Source organism: Chiroxiphia lanceolata, chromosome 17, assembly GCF_009829145.1.
Source record: "Chiroxiphia lanceolata isolate bChiLan1 chromosome 17, bChiLan1.pri, whole genome shotgun sequence".
NCBI lineage: Eukaryota > Metazoa > Chordata > Aves > Passeriformes > Pipridae > Chiroxiphia > Chiroxiphia lanceolata.
The window spans coordinates 5,193,442-5,220,143 of record NC_045653.1 but is presented as its reverse complement, the minus strand read 5'-3'; the positions used below and the strand labels follow the sequence as shown (position 1 = coordinate 5,220,143).

The following is a 26,702-nucleotide window of genomic DNA, read 5'->3' as shown; positions in this document are numbered from 1 at the left end:
GTCTGTCCCTCGGGCCGGGTCGGTGCCCGGGGCGGGGGCGGGGCGGGCGCGGTCCCAGAGGCGCCGCCGCCGCCGCACGAGGCCCGCGCGCGCTCCCGGGGCCGCCCCGCGGTCACGTGCGCGCCCCCCCCGCGGTCACGTGCCCCGCGCCGCTCGCGCCCCCGCCTCGGCGGCGGCGGCCCCTCAGGACGGGAAGTAGTCCCGGCCGGGGGCGCGGCGGAGGAATCCCCGCGCCGGACCAGCCGCAGGGCGCGGCGCCTCCTAGCGGGGCCGGGGTAGATCCCGCCGCCGCCGCCGCCGCCACCGCCGCCATGGCCACGGCCGCCCTGCCGCGCCCCGCGGGGGCCCCCCCGCGGCGGGGACGTGTCAACGCCCAGTGGGGCGGGCGCGGCGGGGCCGGACCTATCGGGACCCCCGGGGCTCCCCCACCCCCCCCGGGGCGCGGCCCCCTCCCCTCCCGCCGGACAATGAGTCCCGTATGCTAATGAGGGGCTGGCGTCACTTCCGCTCTTTCTCGGCCGCCATCTTGGCCCGGGCAGCTGTGGGCAGCGGGACCCGGCTGTATTGTCTGAGGGGCCCGGGCGCTGCCCCCGCCTGCCGCCCGCGCCCCCGCCCCGCGCCCCCGGACCAGTGCCCGCCGCTCCCGCCCCCGAGGCCGCCCCGCACCGCCCGCCCCGCACACTGCCCCCCCCCAACATCCCCCCCTTTGTCTCCCCCGCGCCGCCGCCGGCTCCGCTCCGCCCGCCCGCCCGCCTCGGGACCGGGCGGCGCCGGGGAGGGTCCGGCGTCCCCCCCAGCCCGCCCTCGCTGCGAGGACAGCCCGCTCAGGTAGGTGCGAGCGCGGGTCCGCGGGGCGACCCGGGCGGGGGCAGCGCCCGCCCGCCCCCTCCCTGCCTCCCTCCTCCTCCTCCTCCCGCGGGCATCCCGCGCCCTGCCCGCCGCGCCGGCTGCGGGGCTGGCGGCGGCCCCTCCCCACCGCACACATGTTGAGGAGCCCCGGCGGCTGCGGGCACCGGGCGCTGCTCCCGCCCCGCCGTTAGCCCGGCCGCCTCCCTTCCCCGCACGGCCGCGTCCCGGGGCAGCGGCAGCGCCGGCCGGGCCAGCATCCCGGGGTGCGGCTGCACCGGCCCCGCCGGCGGAGCGGGTGCTGAGCGGGGCCAGATGCGATGAATGGGAGCAGCGGAGGGGTCCGTGCCCGCGGGAGAAGGCGGGATCCGCCGCTGCCATCCCGAGCCGCAGCCGCGGGATGGAGCGGCGCTGCCTCACCCGCCCCTGCCCGGGGCTACAGTTACCGACACCGCTCCGCAGACAAAGGCGGGGAACCCACCCCCGGAGCCTCGCACCGCACCGGGGAGACACCCCCGTGCCGCGCACCCCCTGCCCGCGGCGGCTGCAGCCCGAGGGTGTCCCAAAGCAAGCCCCGCGGGGTGCGCGGTGCGGGGGTGCCCCCAGCCCCGGTGCCCCCGGCCGTGCCCGCGGGGGGGACACTCGGGCCCCCCCGATCCACCGCAGCCAGGCCGGGGCGCTGCGCGGCGGCACCGCCAGGGGGCGCCCTGCGCGCCGGGCCCCGCTGCGGCGGGGGGGCACCGGGGGGGCCCCGGGACCGGGGGGCGGGAGGAACGGAGGGGCAGGAACGGGGGCACCGGGACCGGGCCGTGTCACCGCCGCACGGGCCTCGCGGTTGGTTCGCTCGCTGAGCCCTCGGGCACGTGGCTGCAGCCCCCAGCCCCGGGCGCGGGGCGTTCCTCGAGCCTCGGGGGGCTTTGTCTGGGGCCGCGGGGCAGAGCCCCCGTACCTGGAAGTGTTGTCGTTCGCTGTTTATTGGGTGTATTTGAGGCGTTTGGTAGGTGTGAAAGAGGTTTTTATTCCTGCACCCCTTTTTCTTAAGTTGGGGGGGTTTTTTGCTGGCTATGTTTTTATTTGTTTTTACGCCTATTTTCTGTTTCTGTTGGAGGTGCAGGGTGTGAGCTAATGGACACACAGCATTGCTGCCTGTCAGGGTAGCACGGACCGACCTTAGCTGACTGCTGTGGCTCAGCTGTGTGTGCCCCAGCACTGCTCCCTCCTGCAGGGTCTCAGGAAAACTTTCATTTGAGGACTCTGGCAACTCATAATCACAAGTTGTCATCCTTCTAGGTGAGAGAGATGGACCAGCCTACTTGAGAAACAGAAAAGCAGGGGATTTTTTTTTTTGTGCTTCTAATAACAAACCAAACCCAGGCTTGGTTCCTGTGCAGATGTGCATTTGCAGATGTTGGGCAGTACTTTGCTGTTAGCACATGGACATGTACCGTGATATGTGCTGAAATCTTCAAACATTCACCAGAGACAACACCAGAGGAACACCCTGTTGTTAAAAGAGTTGCACCAGATGCTGATGGGTTACCTAATGGTAACATAATGATTACCTTTTCTGAAGATTATTACAGCAAATACTTTAACTTCACACGACAAATAACTTGTTTTTCAAAAGTAAAACTAAGTTAAATGGCTTTGTGCTTTTTCTTTTCTCGTATGCTGCCCTTTACTCAAATCAATATCATTTTTAATTAACTCATAAGAATTATTTTTTGGTCTCCAACAGATATGAGTTGCTCCCAGTGTCTGGGGACAGCTCTGAGATTATTGCAAACTGATTTGTTTTTAGTGCCCCATTATTTAAAAAAAAATCTTGTTTTGTTTTGAGTTTGAAGTGATGATCCGTCAGACAGGTTTGTAGAAAGTATCTCCTTAGGTTACCACTATTTATGCTTCAAACTCTGTTGTCATGAAGAGCTTGTAAGCTCACTTGTGTTCAGGTGTAGGAGGGAGATGCTCTGGAAGTGTGGGAGATGAGGAGGGTGAAAGGTGGCTGGTTTGCTTGTAGGTAGGACAGACAAGTGTCTGCTGCTCACAGTGCTTAGGAATGAAAAGCCTTCACAGGAGAGGAGCTTCTTGGCTGGTTTGGGAAGTTCCTGCCCTGCAGCATTAACCATCAGCTGCACAATCACCACACCTAGGAAGGTGTGTGTGCTCCTCAGGAGGAGGTGAAGAACTTCATGGTGTTTCTGTGTGTGTAGGGTAGAAGTTACCGGTTGTCAGAAGGTGCCCATGAGCATTTCCAGAGCTGGTGTGTGTCACTGACAGGGGTATATTGCAACAGCATTTTAATTGAGCATTAATAGTATAAAACCTCATTTGTTGGGTGCGTCCCAAACTCCCTGTGCCGTGACTGAATCGCTGGTAGATCGTAGGTGAATGTGTTCCCGTGTTCTGGGGAAGGTGAGCTGTGCTCACACACTGCAGAAGAAATAATGGAAGATTATTCCCAACCCAGCTTTACCACTCCATAATAACAGTAAACACTGAAAGCAAACGTGAAAGTTTACCGTAGCATTCCTGGAATACAGAAACATGTCAGAATCTTATCAGTAGTCAGAAGTCATACAGTCCAAATGTATATTTTATAGCTTCTTATTAAGATGGCAGCTGATTTGATTGATGCAAAGAAAGCAGTTGAAACAAACGGTTTTGTGCAGCAAAGGCAGTGCTCCTGGGTTAATGTGTTTATTTTGAGGGGGCCGCAAATCAGATTTAGCAGGTTTGTAAGAAACTTATTGGGGTGTGTTTTGTGGGGTGGTGTTTTCAGGAAGGGAGAGTTGTCTTTGCTCTGCTGCTTGAAGTTGGTTTAGGTTGGGAATGAACAAACCAGTGTTGGATCTGAGGAGGACTTGGGTGTCAGGAGAGGCAGGGAACAGGTACAGGGGTGGAGCTGCTCAGTGTGTCACAGGTGTCACTGAGCTGCTTTATCTGCAGGGGAAAAAATGGGGGATTTTTTTTAAATCATTAGTTCAGCTGAGGTTTTGTATTAATGATGCTGCATTTACTGGGGTTGTGTTTTCTAAGGTGCTTGTAACATGCTTGTTTAAAAAGTCAGCAGCTGACTATACTGGCCTGCATCTGAACAAGCAGCACAGGAGTTTTTCATTATAGTAAGTCAAGATCTGCTCTGCCTAGATTTATATCTATATAGGTATATAGGATATGGTTTCTATGAGCATAATTGTAACAGGATAATTGTTAATGTCGAGGTAGTCCTGCCCATACAAGTAGATGAGGAGATGAGAATGAGAGGTGCTGGTCTGAATCTGTATGTGCACTAGAAGGAAAAGAACTCTTGTTCATGTTCATTTAGTTTTCTCAAAAAGAAATCCTATACCTTCTGCATATGTGGAAGGTGTGTTTTGCCTCAGCTGACACACTGGGGAAGAGTGCCCTGGCTTTCCTAGGCAGGATGGCCAAATTGCCCTGTTCCTTTTGAGCTTTCAGGAAGAACTTAGATCTGGTTTAAAAATCAAATACACGTTCTAGATTTGAATAAAGACGTTTTTCGAGAGGGTGTAGCTCTTATTTATCTACCTGAGGGCCATATGCCTCAAGGCAAGAGCTGCATTGTTCAGAGCTTCACTGCAGCTCTCAAAAGGCAAACAGGAGGCTTGAATTTAGTGTCTGTGATCTCACAGTAGTGCTCTTGAATGTGTGTGGCAGTTGATGGTTTTGAGTAAGAATGGAGTAAATACCATTTTTTCTGCAGTGAGTCACTTACAGTTGCCACCATTTATATCCTTAGTTATTGAGGTTTTTTTAAGGAGGTATTAAAGATTATTTTGATGAAAAATGACAGTGACTTTTGGCCTATGCCTGTGTAGTTGACCCTGTGAACACCCCACACCTGCAGGTGTATCCAGATCATGTTGCCAAATGTTTCATTTAGTATCTACTTCTGGAGTAGTGTCTAAAACAATTTAAAAGAATTAGAAACTAAGCAGCTGTATGAGCAGCTGTCCCCTGAAGAAACACTCAGCCCCTCAGGTGGAGGAAAGGACCTGCTCTGGCTTCAGTTTGCTGTCTCTTCCCTGCCCCAGCTCCCCTCCTCTGTCCCAGCCCCCAGTTGTGCTCCCTTTCACCCCATGTCACCTCTCCTGAGCACTGATCTCTGCTGTGACTCTGGCAGTTTGTGCTCGTGCTGCAGCTGGGCCAAGGGAGCTGTTGGTGATGCAGATTCATAGCAGCAACAGTGAGGGCACAAAATGGCTCTCGGAATCTAAGTGGGCAAGATAATGGTCTTAAAATGCTTTTTTTCCTTCCTGACTGGTCCAACTCAAGTTTGTGATGTTCTGTTCTGTTTTGTTTCCCCATTGCTGCTGCTGCTGCTGCTGCTCTGAAGGCCTTGCCTGTGGAAGGTTCCTGAGTCAGCTGGAGGACAGCAGTAGCTGAGGTGGATTAACACTGGAATGTAGGCAGGGGCTGGAGCACTTGGGAGCTATGCTTAGACAGAAAGGGAAAGAGGTAAGAAATGTGAAGTGGTAAGACTGATTTTAAGCTCTTCTTTACAGACTTTGCCCAATCTCGTAATGCAGCATTTGTGCATCGCGTGTGTGAAGTGTAAGGCAGAGGAAAAACAATCAGCACCAGCCTCCTTCCCTGACTATTTTTACACTTTAAATACTCAATGTAGCCAGTTGGCGAGATCCCTTCAATAGCTGATGTATCTGCTGTCTGAGAAAGCACGGATTGGCAGGGCTTTGGATGAGCCTGGGGAAGTGTTTGTGTGCTCCATTGTGCCGCTGGGCTGCTCTGCCCCTCCACGCAGGCCGTGCCTCTGCTGGGCAGGACACACAAGGCTGCACTTCCCTCCTGATGTAAATACCTGTGTGTGTGTGTCTGTGCTGCCATGAGCCCTGTTCCTGCTGCCCTGGGGCTTGGCCCAGGCCCAGCACTTGTGTGTGGTGAGTGAAGGAGCTGCTCTGCCCCCAGACCACTCCTTTTCAGCTGGATGGGGCTCTGCTCTGGCTGCTGACACAGTGGTGATGTCAGGAAACATGACACACAAGGCTGGGGACCCTTTTCCCTTGCAGTCTAATCTGGCTGCAGTTTCACAGTCAGTGTAATCCAGTCATAAATTACATGTATATTGATTATTTGCTTTGTTCCTGCACATTTTACAGCGACTTCTGTGCCGCTTTGTTTAATTAGACAAATGTTCTTGTGAGCTTCGCATTGAAAATTTTAAGGTGATTCTTGATTTAATTTGAATAGTAACTGCTCATTCGTTAACCATTCTTCTATTTCCAAAATAATTTTTTTTCTGGGATTGTTCATGCTTAGCTACAATCTAGATGAGGATTATTTTGCAATTGTAGAGCATATTCATGCAGCCTTTTTTCCTGATCACTGAAGTGTGGATATCATGGTGTAAGCAAATAATATCCTTTGTGCTTCAATGATCTCCACTCTCGATTTCAAATTTCAGCAAGATGTGCAGACTTTGCTGCATTTCACACCCAAATCTCTTAGAAATAGCCCTAAACAAGCCAGGCTCTCCTATTGAGTATGTGTTTTGCATATTGATTTCACTGCACATGTCTGTATGCATATAAACATTTATCTTTGGAGGTCTTGAACAGGCACAAAAATATTCTTTAAGATGGCAGTAGTTGTGCAAGCCTAATTCTTGAGCTGCAAGTGCCTCTAATTCAAGATTTCCTGTGCCCTGGAGAATGGACAGAATTGCAAACTGCTTCTCAGAGTGCAGTAGATTGCTGGTGTTGATGTGGGCTTTGTCATGTGTGTTCAAAAGATCCTTCAGAAAACACTCAGATTTAGCAACAGCACATCCTTTAACACACCTCAGCCAACATCACCCAAATCAAAAAACCCAGGAGGAGCTCCCAGCAGAGTGTAGGGAAGCAGGTTGATCTTCAGGAGCAGAAATGAGGAGTTGTGGTTCCCAGAGCAATGGAAATCTGACCATTTTGGATTTCAGGGTGGGGCACAGAGGTGCCACAGTGCCCAGAGCTCCTACTGAACAGAAGTTGATGAGGAAACAGTTAATTCCCGCTCAGTTTTGCAGTGAGTGTCCACACCCACCAGATGGAGCTTCGGGCTCCAGTGGAAAATTCCAGAAATTGAGCAAGAATGAGAAGTGTGTGAATGACTTAGGAGATCCCTGTCTGCTGGACTGCAGAAGGTGGGCTTTTAACCTTTAAATAAAGAATGAATGGAGACAGGCACATCAGCCTTATCAATTCCTTTCACTCCAGCTGTCTTCCATGAAGTTTCTCCTATGATGACAAGTTGGGAGTTCTTAGTGCAAGAGCTGAAGGGACACAGCAAGCACCAAAAAAGAGATGTAAACCAGAGTTTCATAAACTCTTGCTAAAATTTGCCTATAGCCATTGAAATAGCACAATAAAGATTTAGCCTCAGAATTTCCTCCAGAGGATAAGATGGGAGTGTTTTAGTACCACACTTTAGAGGGACTCATCTCCTCTCCTAAAGCCAAGTTAACATGGGATGTCAGGAGAAGGGGTATGAAACAATCCTTTTGGTTTGACACATAACTTGGATTTTTTTGAATATAGCTGATATTATCTCTGAAATGTTTCTTTTTGACAAAGGGTCTTTTAAGAAATAGTGTGTTTGTCTGTGAGTGGGAGCTGGTGTGATGTGCACAGTGCTGCATGAGTTTGGCAGTGCTTTGACCAGGTAGCAACTTGCAGTTGTTGATTGCCTTTAGTTCCAGGTGTCTTAGTTTTAAAACAACCTCAGGTTTTTCCCCAGGGTTTGATTTTTTTTTTGTTGTTGTTTTTTTTTTTTTTTTCACATCTTTTCAATAAGTCCTGTTTTGGATGTAGATGTGGGTTAAAGGACCTTGGATATAGGAACAAGCTGAAGGGCTGGGGCTCGTTTGCTTAAGGTTGAACTGAAGCGCTGTGTCTGACCTGGAGCTGTGCTTCCCAAATTCCCCACTGGAGTTGGGGTGTGTTGGAAGCTGCAGGACCATCCTGTTCCCTGGGCAGGACCTTCCAGCTGCAGTGGCTGAGAGGAGGTGCTCTCAGTTCAAAATGCTGCTGTTACAAAACACTCTCCCTCCAGGATTATAGTGGATTGGAAAAATGAGCCCTGAGTTGTCTGGCATTTCAGATGTGCTGTTAAACTGCAAATCTCATTACCTTCACAGGAGTGTGAGTGCACAGCCCTCAGAAAACTAGGCCAGAAATGCTTAAATAATGTGAAAAGGGAAGAGTCCAAGGGAAGAAAGTGAAAATGCTCAAAGTCAGGCAGCGATGGATGTGTCGGGAGCTGACTCTTCAGTCACTCAGTGCAGGGAGGAGAGAGATTTAATTGCAACTCTCACCTTTTCAAGGGAGTTTTTAGTAGCTTCAATTCTTTCAACTTCTCTGTTCTCCCTGGTATTTCTACTCCTGGTGTTTTTGACTTGCTCACTTTTCCCTGAGACACCTTTCTGCTTCCTGGCTCTCGTTCTTCCTTGCTCAGCTGTCCTGGAACTGTCATGTCCCAGAATCCCAGGGACAGGCCATCCTTGTCCTCATGGGAATATAGAGTGTTACACACCACCATTCCACACAGCACCATTTAACCTGCATACACAGGGAGGCAGCTTTTCTGTTGCTGTGGGAACCACAGGTTCATTTTCTTGCATATTTTTCTTGTATTTTAAGAGATTTCACTCAGTGTTGCACTACCAGGCTTCTTTGCAAATCTGTTTCATGGCTGCCTTTTAGAGCATGTTATTAAATGTAGTTAGCTGGGCAAATTGTTAAAAGTTGCCTTATTCTAAAAGCAGTTGGAATAGGGAGATAAAAAGCACAGTATCAAGAAACCAAGTCTTGTTTCATCTCACCCAGGATCTTAGAGCTGCAGCCAGCTCTGATGTTTGCTCCTGTGTTGGACTGTTAGATAAAATACTGGCAAAATAAGGGCTAAAATAAAAAGAAATTTGGATTATATAGAGTCAGAAATGCCAGATGCTTGGAGATCCTTGTCAGCAACACAGCACAGGGCAATGATACTCAGTCTGTGGAGACCCAGCATGGGATGAAGTGCTTCCCTGAGCTCAGCATCATCAGCCTGATAAACTAATTGTCACTGATCTGCTCTCAAGGCTGATGGGTCCTCACCCACAAGTGTGCTTTCTGCAGGGAGGATTCCATGGGCGAGAGGTAATTTGGGCTTCCTAGAGGCACATGGGCACTAAGTTACCTTCTAGTTAGAAAATACTTCAGTATGAAACAACCACCCATCATCCATCCTCACCTGTCTGAAGGTATGGCTGGTGCTCTTGTTAAAGCAGATGCAATATTCAGTTTTGCCTCAGAGCGAAGCATTTTAAGAATTTTGCCTTTTTTAATTTCTTAAAACGTTTCAGTGTCTTGTGTTGAAACTGTACTTGCCAAAGAAAGCAATCTGTACTTTCAGCTGTGGATGTTCTGTCTGAATAATGAAGAGATTAAAATCTAACAATTTATTTTGCTTTATGCCTTGGCAAAGTAATTCTAAATGACTCAACAAGTTTTGCTTTTATGAACTTTAGATTTGGCTATTCCAGATTTCGTGGTGCTGCTGTTGTGTCTTGTGTTTCCAGTCTGTTCAAAACTGAGTTTCTGTCCATGGCTGATGGGAATTGAAGAGGCATCAGTCTTCCAGCAGAAGTGTGATCATTTACATGCCATTCCCCAAAACTTCCCATCCTCCTCCTAGCAATGTAACTGAGTTCTAATCTGAATTAAATTCCTTCCCAAAGGAATGTGTGTCCCCAGGGCTGTGACTGACCCCTGTTTGATGTCCCACAGTCTGGTCATTGAAGGTGGGGCCTGTTTGTATGGACCCTTGCAGGAAGAATGAGCTGCCCAAGGCAGTGCAGTTGCTGTGGGTGTTCACTGTGTCCCACAGGGTGCAGCTGTGGGTGGTGCTGAGAGCTCAGGGCAGTGCTGTTGCTGTGGGTGTTCACTGTGTCCCTCAGGGTGCAGCTGTGAGCTGTGTGGTGCTGAGAGCTCAGGGCAGTGCAAACAGCTCTGAACCCCCTCAGCCAGAAGGTTGGCTGGAGTGTGAGGAGGAGCATTCCCACTCTGTTCACTGCTGGACTTGTGCACTGGGTGCCTGACCTGCACTCTGAGCACTTCATGGTTCCTCAGGCAGCACCACCCAGCACAATCTGCTGTTTAAGCCACCAACTGGCTGCAGCCCTGTGACCTGCACTCAGAGCAGCCCAGGCACAGCACTGTGGTTTGGAAGGAGCACTGATGGCTCATTATCAATGTGAGATTGCCCTTATCACATCTCTTACCTTTGTCTTTCCCACTTTGTTTTGTACAGCAGGATATGATCCTCCTCCTGTGCCGGGGCTGGGGGCTCCCCCAGTAGGTGCAACATCCCCCTGAGCGGGCGACCTGCACGAGAGTTGGGTTTGGAGGCTTTTGCAGGAAACTTGTCCAATGAGTCTGAGACGCCCAAGCACCATTAATTTTGGAGGTAAATACCTTGTCATATGTACTGAATAGATGGGGAAGAGCTGGGATTTTCATTTTACAAAGTATGGGCAAAAAATAGTAGAAAGGATAGTTTTGACTGTTTGCTTCTGAGGTTTGGATGTTTTGAACTTAAAAGGAACACCAGCTTGAACTCCAGAGAAATTGAAGGGTGGTGGTTTTGGGCTCAATCAGTCTGGCAGCTTCACTGCAGATTAATTAGTTTCCTGGGTTAAAATTTTCTCCCCCCTGTTGGTTTAAAACCATCAGAAGTAAAAGTGAAAGCTGATTCTGACTGCAAGGGAAATGACCAGCCTGCATGAAGTAATGCCATGCTAAACTGGGGGAAAACCTCTGAATTGGGGCAGGGAAGTTCAAAGATACTTAATTCAAGTTGGATGTCCCTTTAAGTTATTCCTTGGAATCTGACATTACATACTTGAATCTCAATTGAAATGTTTAATTTTGGAAATTTAGCTGAAATGCTCTTTTTATTAAGATATTTTCTATCATTTGTCTGTAACTTGGTCTGTCAAAGTGGGCTGTATAAAGGGAGGGGAGGGAAGAATACTGTGAAAAGTTAAGCCAAAGGGGAAAAAAACCCCCACCAACAAAACAAACAAATGATAGAAAATATAACAATTAGTCCCAGAAGGCTTTTTTTTTTTTAAATGACAAATTTAAATGTTGGTACTTGCCTTGGGTGGGGGAGGGGGGAGAATAATTTGCATGACGTGTGTTTTACTTCCAATTTAATTCATGCTGTTATTGGAATTGAATCAGGTTACTGATCAAATTGTAAAGATAATGTATGTTTAAAAGTGAATGAGTTAAGTTTGCTCGAGTAAACACCAGTAATGTCCTGGCACCCAGCCCACAGAGAAGTGAAACCCTGGTGGAGGTTTGCAGTGTCTGGGTTGCACTGAGGATGTTGATCCTGGGTTCTCGTTGCTTTCTGATTTTAATGCCAACTGTTATTCCCAAATATTTAATACCTAAACCGAGGCTGTCTGGTAGAGAGCTACCTACACCTTTTAATGAAGTAATTTGGAGCGTAATCTGAATTTTCTGTACTAATGTGTTGCCAAACTGCATGCATTTTTTTGATTATGGTGTTTGACTCTGCTGCAGCCCTTCCCTTTTAGTATTATGGATATTAAGAAATTTGGGGTTGAATTATTGGAATGAAAACCATGGGATCATGATACAGAGCTAACAAAGGCAATGGACCAGAGGAGAGGGTTTAAGTGTGTGGGGTGGGGTATTTATGTAGGGGAAAGGAACAGCTTTTAGAATAAGGGTTTGAAACATTGCTTTTTCTGTAGGAAAAAGATGGAGTATTGCATGCTGGGAACAAGTGCTTTCCAAAAGGTAGCTAAATTTTAAAAGTACATTTGTTTCATTTTGTTTTGGGCTTTGCTTAAGTATTCTAATCTAGTAATTTTGTCCTTTTCTGCAGTTTTCATTTTGATTAGACCTCTGCAAATCTCTCTTCTAAACAAAAGTTAAACAAAAAAGCCCAACCAAAACAAACCCAAAAAACCCTCAAACCTGGGCCACAATTGCAGTTTGTCATTGCTGAAGCATTGCTCAGTGTGTACAGAAAGGAATTTAAAGGTTGTTTGTAATGATATAACTTCTTCCTGGGGTCTGTTTTGTTCTCCACGATTTCAAAATCGCAGGTATTAACATTGTTACATTAGAAGATATGAATGTGTTGGGTGAATACAGAGAATAACCAAAAGTAAAACCTTTTGTTAAGTGTAATCTCCATTGGCACCTCTTTAAAAACATGAAACTCAAACCTCAAAACCCCAAACCCAAGAAGCCCCACTCCTGGGGAATGCTGTCAGCAGAAACTCCAAGTAAATAGTCTCATTTTTTTCCCTTTGTTCTTGTGAATAGCAAGACATAACATACTTGGAGGAAGTCTGAGTAGATGAGTCAGGACTTATTTCATTAACTGCAGTTAATGTTTTGGCCAGGTTTCCCCAGGAAACAAAGCTTACACAATTTTTCAGATTGTGGCTTGTCTCCTAATCCCTCCTCCCAGCCAAGAGAAGAGGGAGCCATTTTCAACCAAACTGGGTGGAGATGGAGGTCTGAAAAGATCAATGAGCACCTTTAAGTTTGGTTCAGTGCAGCTCTCCACTAAGGGAGGAAACAGGTTTGACCGTTCCCAAGTTTCCTTCCCAGCTCTCCTAGCAGCCTGTTCCTTCAGTTGGGTGCAGCAATGCAGAGGGGCTGCTAAAAGCTCGGTGGGAGGGGTCGTGAGGAGGGCACAGAAATCTCAGTGCTCAGGCCTGGGGCTCCAGGGCGTTCCAGAGGGTTCCAGGGGGTCCCTTCCCGGTGCTGCAGAGGGGCTGGTGAGGTGGTGCCTGGAGCTGGCAGTACCTGTCCTCATCCAACACGGAGCGAGCCCAGGGCCGTGCAGGGGAGAGAACAAGCAGTGCATTGTCCTGGCTTAGCATTCCAAGTCTGGACTCCAAAGGAGTGTTGGTGTTGGTGCCTGGCTGGGTGCATGTATAGTGTGTCATTCCATGGATACGATATTATTGCAGGTACAGCAGCAGCTCATGATGCCCCGTAAAGCTTTTCTTTCCCAGAAAGAAAAGCAGGCTCGTGCCAGGGAAAGGGATATGTTAAAAAAGAGGAGGAGGCGACAAGACTATCTCAAAAGAAGCGTGGAACCACAGAAAAATACTGAAACAATAAAATGGCACAGGGATGATGAGAAGAGGAGAGAAAATGAGCAAGTTAAGGACAAAGATATCAAGAAGCGGTGGAGACAGGATGAGAGAGAACGACGAAAGAATGTGGACGCTATGAATTGGCACAGGGAAGAGGAGAAGAGGGAAAATGAGCGAGGTAAGGACCAAGAAGGCCAAGAACCAGCAAAGAAAGGAGGAGGATGAGGGGGAAGGAGCACCGAAAGGATGGACCTTTGAGGCAGCAGAGGATGATGGGGAGAGGGGAAAAGAGAGAGTAAGAGAAGTTCTGGTTTATAAGCATGTGCAGAAATGTTGCTTGAATGAACTAGAGTTCTTACATTGCTGATGATTGTAATAAGATTGATGTGAGTGGAGATGTAAACTAACAGTCACAGTGGGACAGAAGAGGCTGGGTTTACACACTGCTTATCCAATTGCCTGTTTGCACACATGCTCACACCTAATGCTTTGTTCAGCAGTGCCACTGGTGTCAGATCACCCAAAACTTCAGGTTTTCTCAGTCTTCATAATAGGAGTAAATGAGAGCATTAGGAAAGGGAGGGTCAAGCTTATGTGCTCATAAGAGAAGGTAAAACTGATGCTTTATTATTTTTTTTTTAATAATGTCCCTAAGAGTTGTAATTGCATGGACAGATCTATTCTGAGGTCAGTTATTTAGCATAAGTTGTATGGAAGTGTGAATTTCATGGAATGCCTTTAAGAAGCAGCAGCTCAAGAGATGAAAAGAAGAAATTTGAAGACATTAGGAAGAAATTCCTCCCTGTGAGGGTGGTGAGGCCCTGGCACAGGTTGCCCAGAGAAGCTGTGGCTGCCCCATCCCTGGAAGTGTCCAAGGACAGGTTGGACGGGGCTTGGAGCAACCTGGGCTAGTGGAAGGTGTCCCTGCCCATGGCAGGGGGTGGCACTGGATGCTCTTTAAGATCCCTTCCAACCCAAACTGTTCTATGAAGATTCTATGAAAAAATAGACTTAGTGTATAAAGGGTGGTCCGAGGGGTAGATGTTGCTTATTATGAGTAACTTTCTATATTTCATTGTGAGGGAAAATGCTCTCAAAAGGAGTTTCCAGCTTTCTACCTCTATGTTCCTGTGAGGTTTTTATTGTAGGCCTGGGAATCATCAGCTGGTAAAAAGAAACTGAACGTCAAGAAAATTGCTAAATGTGTGTAAAAAAAGTTTGCACTTCCTTTTTCATTCGTATTTTTCACTCAGTACTCACTAGGAAAGGTTAATTTTTGTAGTTCTCCTTTTCTTGATTGACTGCTTCTTCTAACTGCTCTGCTCTGGGAACTCAGATCAACTTAGAACTATGTTCATAACACTTTTGAAGGAAATAAATGAAATATCCAGACAGGAACTTCCCAGTTATTCCTCTAGTCCCATTAGAGTCTAGAATTCCACTGGTTGTGCCAGTGATGAACAGGCACTTGGGAAGAGCCAGTGGCCACTGAAGAGCTTTGGAATCCCTATCCTCATACAGGTCTGGGATCCCTGAACAGGATAAAATGCACTGAGGGCTGGGGGGTTGTGTCCAGCTTTTGGGGAATTCCATAACTGGTTTTTACCTGCCATTTCACAGCAGTGCTCTCTCCAAACCTGGCTGGGTGCAGACTCTCCCTCAGAGAATGTTCAGGTCACCCACGTTCTGTGCTTGCTCGTCATGGGAGGTGTCCTGTGTGGGCAGGAAATGGTGTCATTTCCAGTTAAGCACAAAGAGAAGGAAACCTAGAGTAGGTTTTCTAGAAAACCTAGAGTGGTGCTGTCATGGTGCCTTTGCACAGCAAGGTCTTCCTGCAGGTTAGTTCTTTAGTCTTTATTTCTTGCTGAAGACACTGTTTTACTATGCAGACCATGACATTGGAAATACACCATGCTTGCTGCTTGCACTGGACCAAAGCTGAAACATAAACCCAGCCTAGTGAGCAGCCTGAATAGTGTCCAAAATTGCAAATAACACAGTGGGCAGATTGTGAATACTGGCTGAAGATTTCAGTTGAGGGAGAAAGGCTGTCTGCCACTGGTGCACCTTTCCCAGAATCTCAGCAGCGTTGTGGCCTGTGGGTGCTGTGAAGCTGCACGTGGGAAGATCAGTCCTTTCATCAGTGAAAGCTGAGGGCATCAAAGGCAGCAGATGCACAGCAGCTCCTCTGCTGAGGGCCAAGATACAAAAGACCCACTGGAGAATTAAGATTTTAGTTACACCAAAATAGAAAGATCTTTGGGGGTCTAAAGTCAGGTGGGAGTTTTCTCTTTTTTATCCCCTCTGATCATTTGGTGGATGTGGGTTCCTGGTGTTTTTCCCTCTGGTGGTCCCTCCCCTGGCTCTGAGTGCAGACCTTCCTGTGAGGTGGGAGTGCAGCGTTGGGTGTGAGATCAGGACACCCCTCCTAGGGCAGGGCTGTTTGCCCTGACAGAGAAATGTAGCATAACATTCGCTGTTGCAACCTAGAAGACTAAACCAGACATGCAGTTGCTGTATTTTACAGTAATTTTTCCAAATAATTGCACAGTCATCTTTTAAATTCATCTTTTGACTCAGCTCTTAGGTGGTTCCAGTCCCTTGGTAACTGGTATGTGTCAGGGCTGAACTGCATGGCCAGTTGAAGCTGGTACAGTGAGGGTAGTTTATTAAATGTTAAAACTGGTTTAAAAAACAGAAACGTAACAGGAGGATGTGTCAGACATTCTGGGTGTTTTTAGAATAGAGATTACAATTGTTTCCATCTGGAATTTGAAGTGCTAGTAAGTCAAGTGGTGAAGAGGTAATTTGGAGTTGGAAGTCACCGAAAGTCTGTCTAAATGCTAAGATCTGTTTAAAAAAAAAGCAGTGAAGAGTTTGGGGTTTGTTAAAAATGCTCTGTGGCTATACAGTGGCTAATCTGGGGCTAGACCTTGTTTCCTTTCTGTGTTGTCATGCCATAGAAATGAGAAGTCCTGGTTTCCTGTTCTTGGGATATTTGCACTGTTAAGTTCCTAAAACTAAGCAGCAATGATGGTTTTTTTCCTGACTATTCTCACCAGTGCTCCTGAGAGCATTTCAGGGTGTTACACCATTTTCCCCCCTACTTTGCCCACTGTGGCTGACAAGGTTAGGGATGGATGGAGAGGAAAAGCCTTTTGCTGTGGGACAGGAGGGACCTCAGGCAGACAAAGCATCTCTCGTTTCCAGAACACCATTAGTGTCTGGCTGGTGTTGGAGATGCTGCTCAATCCCAGCAGGTTTCATGTCCACACCCAAGGAGGTGCCAGCAGAGGGTTGTGTACAGTGCAATTACAATTTGAGATACTGCTCTAAATAGAAATGAAGGGAGGTGCTAAAAGCTGCTTTTGTAGTCACAAGCTACAATAATATCTGGCTCTCCACTGACTGTGATTAAATAGTCAGAAATTTCCTTAATCAAATGAACCGTACTTGCTTGAGAATGAGGTTTTTTGTTAGATCAGGTGAGTTGGATTCAGCCATCAAGCAGAACTTGGTTGATTTTAAAAGCTGATCTATAAAAGTTCAGGTTTCAGATGTGAAGATTTAATTTTCTCCTCTGTTACGATGCAGGGGAAAGGAAGGTCCTGGAGTTTCTTGTCTCGTTAAGACTTCACTGAGGCAGGCAAAGGGCAGAGGCAAGAGGTTGGTGCAGAGAGACCAGAGATCTTCTTTCCAGGCAGTTCTAAATAATTTGCTTTTTCTTTGGGTTTCTGTATCACGGTGTATTAGGCGTGTTTAGACACAGTAATTAAAATAAAGCATTTGGTTCCTTTGGTGAAGAAGTTTAGTGGGATTTTCTGCTGAAATCAGTTATTTAATAACAAACTTTATTTGAGACTCAAGTTTACAAGTGATCACTTTCCAAAGCCAAGCTCTGCACTGACTGGGGTGAGACCAGAAATGGTTTCTTTGCAGGCAAAAGGAGTTTGTTTTTGAAGTGGGGACCTGGATTTTAGAGAAAGCAGCAGGGCTTGCCAGGAGCTCTCCCATGACTGGTTCAGGCACTGCTGTTTCTGCAGTTCATACTAATCACTTGGGGTTTTCTGGAATAAAATTTCTAGGACATTATCTCTTTGGATTTGAAATTCACATGAAAATATTAATTCAAATCCTGAACACACTTGACTGTGCTGCTGCATAGAATTTTTTATATTAAACTGGAGCCTGCAGGTAGTGCCTGGAGGGGTTACTGAGCCAGTGCAGTCCAGAGAGAGCCACGTTATCCCACTGCCTTCAGAGAGCAGGGGCTGGTGGAGCCACGAGTCATTTCTTGGCTACATTAACATTTTGCACTCTGGCTCTATGACCTGCAGCAGCAAGAACTTATAATCAATGGCTGTTCTTGAGTTTGGGGAAAAAAAATTCATGCTCTGCTTTGAAAGCAGACTTGTGTGACTTGATTGTAGCTCAGAGTTGAGAGCCATAGCTCCAGTTCTGGTGAGGGAAGAGTTGGAATAGACTGTTAAGGAAGCATACTTCCTTTCTAATATTCCTTCTCATTTCTTTAAGGATAAAACCACTCTGTGCACTATGTGCTATTTTTTGTGTCCTGTTAATGAAGTTCTAGTATCACACAAGTCAGATCTGATTTGAATCTTTTTAAACCAATTTGTTACTAATGTTTCACAAAACTGACATTGGTGACCCTCAGCCCTGTTGTTAAATATTTTCAATTACTCTTTCTGTCTTTAAAATGGACCTGGCTCACTTTAGGCTGTATCAGACATTGTTTTTACACTTAAAGCAAAATTATTTTTAGTCAACAAGATTTTTGTTCTACTTGTTGAAGTAACTAAACTAATTGTAAAATTGCCCTGAAACAAATAAATGTGCTCTCTGTGGTCTTAATTTTTTTGATACAGCAATTTCTCAGTACAAATTCCTGCTTGCAAGACAGATATCCATTACTGGTTTCAAATTTTCCACCATTTATGTGCTTGTACTTTGACATAAATGGTATTATTTTTATTTTACTTGATCCAAAGGCGTGTTAAGCAATAGCAGAAATAACAGGATGCAGCCTCTGCCCAGAGGTGCTCACACAGTAACTGATACCCCGTGTGGGCAAGGCCAGGGAGAAAAGAGAGCAGAACTTGTAACTGTGGAGTAACTTACTCAGAGCCTCACACACAGAACAGTCACAAAATCTTACCTATGTTGAAAGTGGGTTTTAAACTTCTCTGCCATGTGTGCCTTTAGAAATAGCTCTTAATACAAGTCAGAGGCAGTGGCCATGTGGATAAATCAGAATTTGATTAGGAAATCTGATAAAGAACCATAACCTTGAATTCAGGGTTCGGTAACTGATTTGCCTGAGTCAGTTTTCATAATAACAAGAGGTCAGAAACTCAGATCAGACCTTATTTCCCAGGCCTTCAAGAGGATTTAAAACAATTCCCTGGGCCAGAGTGAGCAGGCTCTGCAAGGCCAACATGAATCACCCTCACTGTTTGAACACTCAGGGTCCCTCCTGCACAGAGGGAGTGTCTGAGGCCTGGACAGTGTTAGAGCTGCAGGTGGAATCCTGATACCAGAGGAGGGGTGGGAATGGGGAGAGCAGAGGAAAAGAGCAGCTCCTGTTGTGTAGCTGACAGTTCCATGTACACACAGAGTTTTAAGCCATCCCTCGTACTTCCCCAGTGGTTGCTCTCTGAAGGTCTCTGACCAAGCTCTCAGGGCCCCTCTTCATAGAAGGATCTTTGCTAAACAGCTTCAGCCACTTAAAGCTCTAAGTGCAGCAAAGGAGGGAAGCAGCATTAGTTTCTCACCCCACCTAAGCTGAGTGCAAGGGCCATCTTTCTCACCAGAGATGCTGGTACCTGGGTTATAAGGCTGACACAACCCTTGGAGCTCACCTTGCCAGTTTTCAAATCAGTTAGAACACGTATGCACAGGAGAGAAACTTGAGTTCTGAAGTACTTCAGCATAGGGGTTTGTAAAGACAAACACTCTAAAGAAATAAGTTATTTCCAGATGCACTGAAAGTCCTGCAATAGTTGTTCCATCAGTTTGTTGCCTTGTTAAAGTGCCCTCTCCAGCCTATGGGCAGCCTCAGCCAAGAACAATCAGGCAGAATGTATAGTTTGTTAGTTAAAGGTTCAGCTCTGATATGAGTTCTGTGGGGAAATGAGACAGACAATTACTAATAATTAGAAGTGCAACACTGTCAGACAAAACACATTTGATTTAAACCTTTTCTCTTACTCTCTTTTTCAATAGAAACTATGTTCCAACTTCCTGTCAACAACCTTGGCAGTTTAAGAAAGGCCCGGAAAACTGTGAAAAAAATCCTTAGTGACATTGGTTTGGAATACTGTAAAGAACATATAGAAGTAAGTATGGCACCTCCCAAGAGTTAGAGCTGAAATTCTCCACAGTTAGGGGCACTGAGAGAGATTTGGGATGTGACATTATTTTTAGACCTGTTTAAGTTCTACACAGAGTAGGTGCTCATTAAAAACTTGAGGTTAAATATACCTGTAAACACTTATTAGAAGGTTTAGTGGAGCCAGGACACACCTGAGGCTCTGTGTGACTGATTTGGTGACACTGAGTTCTCTTTGGTTATGGTGGATCATTAAGTGGCACCTGGTACTGAACACCCAGGAATGCTGCAGGAACTGGGAGCAGTGTGGGATGTTCAGGGGGGGCAGAGGATGGGTCAGTCCATGCTACAGCAGGTCAGAGGTTAAAGAACCACTTCATGCCTGTGTCAGTTCCTACAAGGGAAGGGTGTTTGTGCTGCTGTCCTGGACAGACTCCATCAGTGCTGTCCCACAAGTGCAGCTTTTCTTGACAGTTCCCCACAGCCCCTTGCAGCTCTCAGCACATGACCCATTGCTTTGGCTGTTCTGTCTGTGTCTTGTGAAGAGCACTGAAGTGAGATGTGTAAGGGAGAGAATGCCAGTCCTTCCTGCTTGGAAAATTTGCTGGGCCAGTCTCACGTTTAAGGGGAGAATTCTGAACTGGGACAATGTTCATTTCAGTGGAAATGTTATTTTTTGAGTCCTTCTGTGCTGCTGACTTCCATGCCAAAGTACTTCATAAGGTTACTTTTTTAATAAGAATTGAGTGTCTTGGACATCACACATGTCCAACTTTTAAAAATTTTATCTGAATTCCTGTGTGAAATTAATTTAAATTCAAACAGACCCTATCAAACAAAACAAACACCACACCAGTATCCCCCAAAAAGCAAGCAACCAACCAAAAACCCCCAAACATCAGAGTCTGGGAATACTTTTCTCCAGGATTGCTTTTGAAGTGAGTATGTAACTACAGTCTTGGGTTAATCAGGAGATGAGTGCTGAAAATGGATCTTCAGGTGTTTTATGATGCAGAGAATGTTCACAGCTCTGCACCTCTGATGAGGTGCAACACCCCCACTGCCTTGGGTTAATGATCTGTGCCCTTTGCCAGCAGCCCCTGGGGAGAATCCAGGGAATGCTCAGGGATTGATTGCTTAGGGGTTTTGCTCCGGGTGTTTGGTTCTGACTCTCTGTCCTCTCTTCCCATCTTCCCCTTTTCCAGGATTTTAAGCAGTTTGAACCTAATGACTTTTATTTGAAAAACACTACATGGGAGGATGTAGGACTGTGGGACCCATCGCTTACGAAAAACCAGGTTGGTAAGAGTTTGAGTTGACACTGTGAGTCTGAAGGTGGTTCATGCTAAAGGGCCTTTCACAAACATGCCAAGAGCTTTTCCTGCAGTTTTCCCCATGGTTCATCCTGTGTTGGCAGCTCAAGGGACAGCAAAAAGCTGTGTGCTTTGTTCTGACATTTTTTTGTTGAGTTACAATCCTGGTGTGTCTCAGGAGTCTGGGTGGCCAGTACTGGAGAACTGATGGCTCCAGAAACCTTGCTCAAGTCAAACAACTGCACACTAAGAGCCCATTCCCACCTCTTTCCATGCTTAGCACAATTCCACCGGCCTTCCTGTCAAAAGATCAACAGTTTTATACAGTCAGTGATAAGTTTTTTACTTTTCCTGGATGGTTTATTCCCCGTTTTCATCACTTTCAGAAGTTGTTGAACTGAACACATCTCACTGCTGCCCTGTGCACGGTCACTGTCAGTGCCCGGCAGCCACAGCCAAGGGCTCCAGCAGCTGTAATCCCACATGTGGTTGGGACATACCTGGCTCTCTACAGCAACTCAGCGACACTGGAACTGTTGTTGTTGAGGTGTTTCTGAGCCAGTAATTAAGGAAATTTGAATTGAGCCAGAAGTGGAAGGAGGAAATGATACTTGATGTTGGTTAGAGCAAGTTGTGTGTGCTGCAGTGGCCTCTCCTGATGGTGCAGTGCAGAGTAACCCCAGCACTGGGGGCAGAATCCTCTCTACAAAGCAATCCCTCTTGTAACACCTCAAAGGTCAGGGATTGCTCTCAGAGGAAATGGGAACCTGGCTTGGGATGGATTCCTGGTGTTAATCCTGAAGATGTCCCTTTATTACTGTGTTCCATAAAATACACTGATGTCCCTTTTTCTAGCTAATCCAGAACACAAATTGTAATATAAAAGGAGGCAGATGTTGGTTAGTTGATTTGCTGTGGCCTGTCTCCAGCCCTCCAGGTATCTGAGGCTCCAGCAGGTGCCCAGAGGCAGATGCTTCCTTGTGCAAAAGAACAATTCAGGTCTCCAGCTCCTTCACATGATCTGTGTGTAACTCAGTGCACAGGACTTGTTCTGACACCCACGAGGAATGTTTGTAACTATTTGAATTCCATGTCTTGCCTCCCCTGAAGTGCCAGGTTGCTCTTGGCCATCTCTAAGGCCAGTGAAACTTTGGTTTGTGGTGCATCATTTGACAAGAACTGCATTGGCACCACATTAAATGTAACAAAGGGAAAAGCTGCAGGGAAACTGCAAGGGTGGAATTTTCAAATTTTTTTCCTGAGTCGAGGTTGGTTTAAAAATAAGCTTTGTGCTTTGATCAATATGAAAAGGCTTGGTGGCTTTAAGGGCTTGTGTAGTCTTAGTCTGTGTCTTGGTAAGCTGAAATCCTTTTGTTCACCAAAAAATAGGTTTTGAATTCCATCTTTGATATTAAAGTGTGTAATGGATAAGGACACTGAAATAGCTGAAATTATAGATCCATCTTACATCTCTAGGAGTTTGGCAGATTTAGGTGGGAAGTACCTCATCTGGATACAGTCTCATTCTCCTCAAACAATCCTGTTTGCCTTTTCCCCCAGAAATGAGCTTATGGGGAACCTTTTGTTGCAGCTCCACTTCAGGGAAGAGGCTTTTTTGTGACTGATGGGAAAGAGGCTTCTGAGTCAGCCCTGCCTGCTGAGGTCATGGTTAAACTCTTGAGGGGCCTCCTGGCGCATCACATGTATGCTCAGATGATAAACTTCTTAGGAGGCCAGAACTGGGAGAGAAGAAGTTAATCAAAAGGTTTGGGATGGTTGCAGGGGGTCTCACGAGTATCATTTAGAAACGTTGTTTTGGGAATGTTTAGTGGATGTTGTTTTCCTAAAAACTGCCGTTCACTATTGAGTTTGTGCTCTGTTCTCTGTTCAAGGACTATCGGACAAAGCCCTTTTGCTGCAGTGCATGTCCATTCTCCTCGAAGTTCTTTTCAGCCTACAAAAGCCACTTCCGGAATGTTCACAGCGAAGACTTTGAGAACAGGATTCTCCTCAACTGTCCCTACTGTACCTTCAACGCGGACAAAAAGACTTTGGAAACGCACATTAAAATATTCCATGCTCCCAATGCCAGTACACCGAGTGGAGGCATCAGCACTTTCAAAGATAAAAACAAACACGAGAGCCTTAAACCCAAGCAGGCTGACAGTGTGGAACAAGCTGTTTATTACTGTAAGAAGTGCACTTACCGCGACCCGCTCTACGAGATCGTTCGAAAGCACATTTACAGGGAACATTTTCAGCACGTTGCTGCTCCTTACATAGCGAAGGGAGGGGAAAAGTCCCTCAATGGTGCGGTTCCGTTGAGCTCCGGTGCCCGAGAGGAGGGGGGGATCCACTGCAAACGATGCCTTTTCATGCCGAAATCCTACGAAGCTTTAGTGCAGCACGTGATCGAAGACCATGAACGGATCGGATACCAGGTCACTGCAATGATAGGTCACACTAATGTCGTGGTTCCGAGGTCTAAACCTTTGATGCTCATAGCTCCAAAACCCCAGGATAAAAAGCCTATGGGGCTCCCCCAGAGGATGGGTGCCCTCTCCGCTGGAAGTGTCCGGTCTCTCTCGTCACAGCAGATGATGAACAGACTCACTATACCAAAGCCTACGTTAAATTCCACAGGAGTGAATATGATGTCAAATGTTCACCTACAACAGAACAATTACGGGGTCAAATCAGTGCCCCCAAGTTACGTTGGGCAGCCGGGGGGGAGGCTCAGCCTCAGTGGAAACGCGCCCGTTTCTCTTTCTCAGCAATCACAAACGATGAAACAGTTTTCAGCGAGTGGGAACGGAAGGCCTTACACCCTTGGAGGGGAGCAGAGGTCCCAGGCCTCAGCAAGGTACTCGCTGCAGTCTGCCAACTCCTCCTCACTGTCCTCAACACAGCTCAAACAGACCTCGTTGTCCCAGTCACAGGCAGCGACCAGGGCTTTGGGCCAGTCTGGCTCCAAATCCCCCGTGGCTGCTACAGGTCCTTCCTCTGTCAATACATCATCCACACAGAAGTGGAAAATCTGTACAATCTGCAACGAGCTGTTCCCTGAAAACGTGTACAGTGTCCACTTCGAAAAGGAGCACAAGGCTGAGAAGGTGCCTGCGGTCGCCAACTACATAATGAAGATCCACAACTTCACTAGCAAATGTCTCTACTGTAACCGCTACCTGCCCACCGACACGCTGCTCAACCACATGCTGATCCACGGCCTGTCCTGCCCCTACTGCCGCTCCACCTTCAACGACGTGGAGAAGATGGCTGCTCACATGAGAATGGTTCACGTGGACGAAGAAATGGGACCTAAGACTGATTCCACTCTAACCTTTGATTTGACGTTGCAGCAGGGCGGTCACACGAACATACATCTCCTTGTAACCACCTACAACCTGAGAGATGCTCCCGCTGAATCCGTAGCTTACCATGCTCAGAACACTCCCCCCATTCCGCCAAAACCACAGCCCAAAATCCAGGAGAAGTCTGACGTACCCGTCAAAAGTTCTCCACAAGCAGCAGTGCCGTACAAAAAAGATGTGGGGAAAACTCTGTGTCCTCTGTGCTTTTCAATCCTAAAAGGACCCATCTCTGATGCTCTTGCACATCACCTACGGGAGAGGCATCAGGTGATCCAGACAGTTCACCCCGTGGAAAAGAAGCTGACCTACAAGTGCATCCACTGCCTCGGGGTGTACACGAGTAACATGACAGCCTCGACCATAACGCTGCACCTGGTGCACTGCAGAGGGGTGGGCAAGACCCAGAACGGGCAGGACAAGGGCACGTCCCGGCTCGGCCAGTCCCCGGCCGTGGCGCCGGTGAAACGCACCTACGAGCACGTGGAGTTCCCACTCATGAAGAAAAGGAAAATGGATGACGAGGACTCCCCCTCTGGCTTTGAGGAGAAGCCTGAAGAACCCGTAGTTCTCGCACTGGACCCCAAGGGTCATGAAGATGATTCCTATGAAGCCAGGAAAACGTTTCTTACAAAATATTTCAATAAGCAACCCTACCCCACGAGGAGAGAGATCGAAAAGCTGGCGGCCAGTTTGTGGCTCTGGAAATCTGATATCGCTTCTCACTTCAGTAACAAAAGGAAGAAATGTGTTCGGGACTGTGAGAAGTACAAACCCGGGGTCCTGCTCGGCTTCAACATGAAAGAGCTCAACAAAGTCAAACACGAAATGGATTTCGATGCTGAATGGCTATTTGAAAACCACGATGAAAAGAACTCCAGAGTCAATGCCAGTAAGACTGTTGATAAAAAGATCAACTTAGAAAAAGACAATGAGAGTTCCTCAGACAGTTATGAAAATATAGAGGAGGAATACAACGAAAGCCGTAGTCCCTTTGGTCAGCGCATCTCTGACGTTAGTGGGAAACCCACATCTGATGGCACAGGGGAGAACCCCGAGGACAGCATATCCAAGGAAATCGTGGAAGAAAATGCATTACAGTCTCCAGAGAAATCTGATCAAAAACAAGAGGAAAGCTCTAAATATGAAGAGATTATTTCTGCTGAAGAACCAACAAAACTGGTAGGAGACATTTCGGATAGCGAAGGTGATCAGGATGATGCTGTGGAATGGAAGGATGGAGCTTCCCAGTCTGAAAGCGGGCCTGGCTCCCAGCAGGTCTCGGATTTTGAAGATAATACATCAGAAGTAAAACCAGAAGTGTGGACAGATGAATCCTCCCAAAGTGAAGATGCTGGGAGCAGTAAACCAGCTGTCGAGGCCAAAGGGGGCGGATCCGAAAGTGATGAAGAACAGTCAAAGTGGAAGAATCGTTCCTATGGAAAAGTAGAAGAGTTTTGGTCTAAGGACCAGTCGCAGTGGAAGAACACATCGGAGATGGAGGAGAGCCTGTCCAGTCAGCAGATGGAGTGGCAGAGCAGCGCGATGGACAGCGAGGACGGGGAGCCCTTTGCGGGCGTGGCGGCCGCCGTGGCCGAGCCCATGCACGGCAGCCTGCCCGGAGTGGAGCTGAGCAGCCAGCAGGCGTGAGGGACCTGGGCACAGCCTGGCATCGGCCTGCACTGCCCCACACCCCCTGCAGTGGGACTGCACAGCTTCACCCAGCTGGGACTGCTCCCAGGGCTCGGCCTGGCCTGGGGTGGCCACTGCTGGCCCAGTGGGCCTGGACGGATGCTCTTGGTTACTCTGGCTTGAGAATTCCTGCTGGGATGAGCACAGTAACTTAATGTGAAATGGATATGCTGGTGGCTCCAGAATGCACACAGAGAAAAGCAGAGGTTTATTTTATCTGCATTTCCAACCTTTATTCACCTTGTCCATGTTGAGTTGTGTCTTTCCAACATGCCCCTCTCGGCGGCGCGGCCGCGACCCGGTGCACCTGTATAGCAGACTCTGGGGAAATGGACTTTTCATGTATCATTCTGAATAGTTGAAATGTATATTTGTACAGTCTTTTAGACCTATTCAAGTGAAGCTTATGGAACTGTTCTTGTGTACCCATCATAGATCTGTTTCTCTTTTTTAGTGTTGCCCTGCTGTGTAATAAATGCTGTATCTAGTTTCCCTAGCAAAGCTTGAGACTGCTCTAGTATGAATTTTGACAAACTTAGTTTTTGCACATAACCTTGTACAATCTCCAACCAGAGGCCAGCAACATAAAAATATATCTGGGCTCTGTTGTATTATAGAATTTTCTTGTTCTGAATATCCTTGACATGACAACTGATGACAAACGTATTTCAGAGCCATTTTCTGAAATCTTTTAAGCTAAAAAAGAAAAATCACATGCAAGAAACAAGTTTGCAGCTACTAATTTTGACACCTTTTAGATCTGTATAAAAGTGTATTGTGTTGAAGCAGCACACTGAGACAAAGTGCTGGGTTTGGATATTTAGTTTTATCTTTAGTTAACACCGACAAGGTGTTGTATTCATTTATACCATCTAATATATGACACACTGTTGTAGTATGTATAATTTTGTGATCTTTATTTCCCTTTGTATTCTTCATTTAAGCATCTAAATAAATTGCTGTATTGTGCTTAATGTAAA

General features: G+C 47.2%; 1 protein-coding gene and 1 long non-coding RNA gene across 9 annotated transcripts in view; one reads left to right on the top strand and one right to left on the bottom strand.

Moving 5' to 3' along the window:
- The first annotated feature begins 727 nt into the window (after window positions 1–727).
- On the top strand, window positions 728–26,702 carry ADNP (activity dependent neuroprotector homeobox). Of its 7 annotated transcripts, XM_032704655.1 has the most exons (9): window positions 728–828; window positions 1,961–2,136; window positions 5,207–5,328; window positions 10,159–10,314; window positions 11,636–11,681; window positions 12,872–13,178; window positions 19,244–19,356; window positions 20,555–20,647; window positions 22,555–26,702. In XM_032704655.1, exons 5-9 carry the CDS (start codon window positions 11,643–11,645, stop codon window positions 25,678–25,680), a joined length of 3,678 nt encoding a protein of 1,225 aa, XP_032560546.1. In that variant the 5' UTR covers window positions 728–828; window positions 1,961–2,136; window positions 5,207–5,328; window positions 10,159–10,314; window positions 11,636–11,642; the 3' UTR covers window positions 25,681–26,702. The 7 variants fall into 7 exon arrangements, with proteins under 7 accessions (XP_032560546.1, XP_032560548.1, XP_032560545.1 ...); XM_032704657.1 differs by lacking the exon at window positions 1,961–2,136 and having other exon boundaries at window positions 10,162–10,314; XM_032704654.1 differs by lacking the exon at window positions 1,961–2,136.
- The window catches only part of LOC116795193, a 37,577-nt gene continuing 25,466 nt past the window's right edge, over window positions 14,592–26,702 (bottom strand). Inside the window, exon 4 of one of the 2 annotated variants that reach the window (XR_004359989.1) lies at window positions 14,592–14,713. This is a non-coding gene — a long non-coding RNA (uncharacterized LOC116795193). Of the gene's footprint in view, window positions 14,714–22,828; window positions 23,108–26,702 lie in introns of those variants that run through there. The other variant, XR_004359986.1, reaches the window with a different exon arrangement.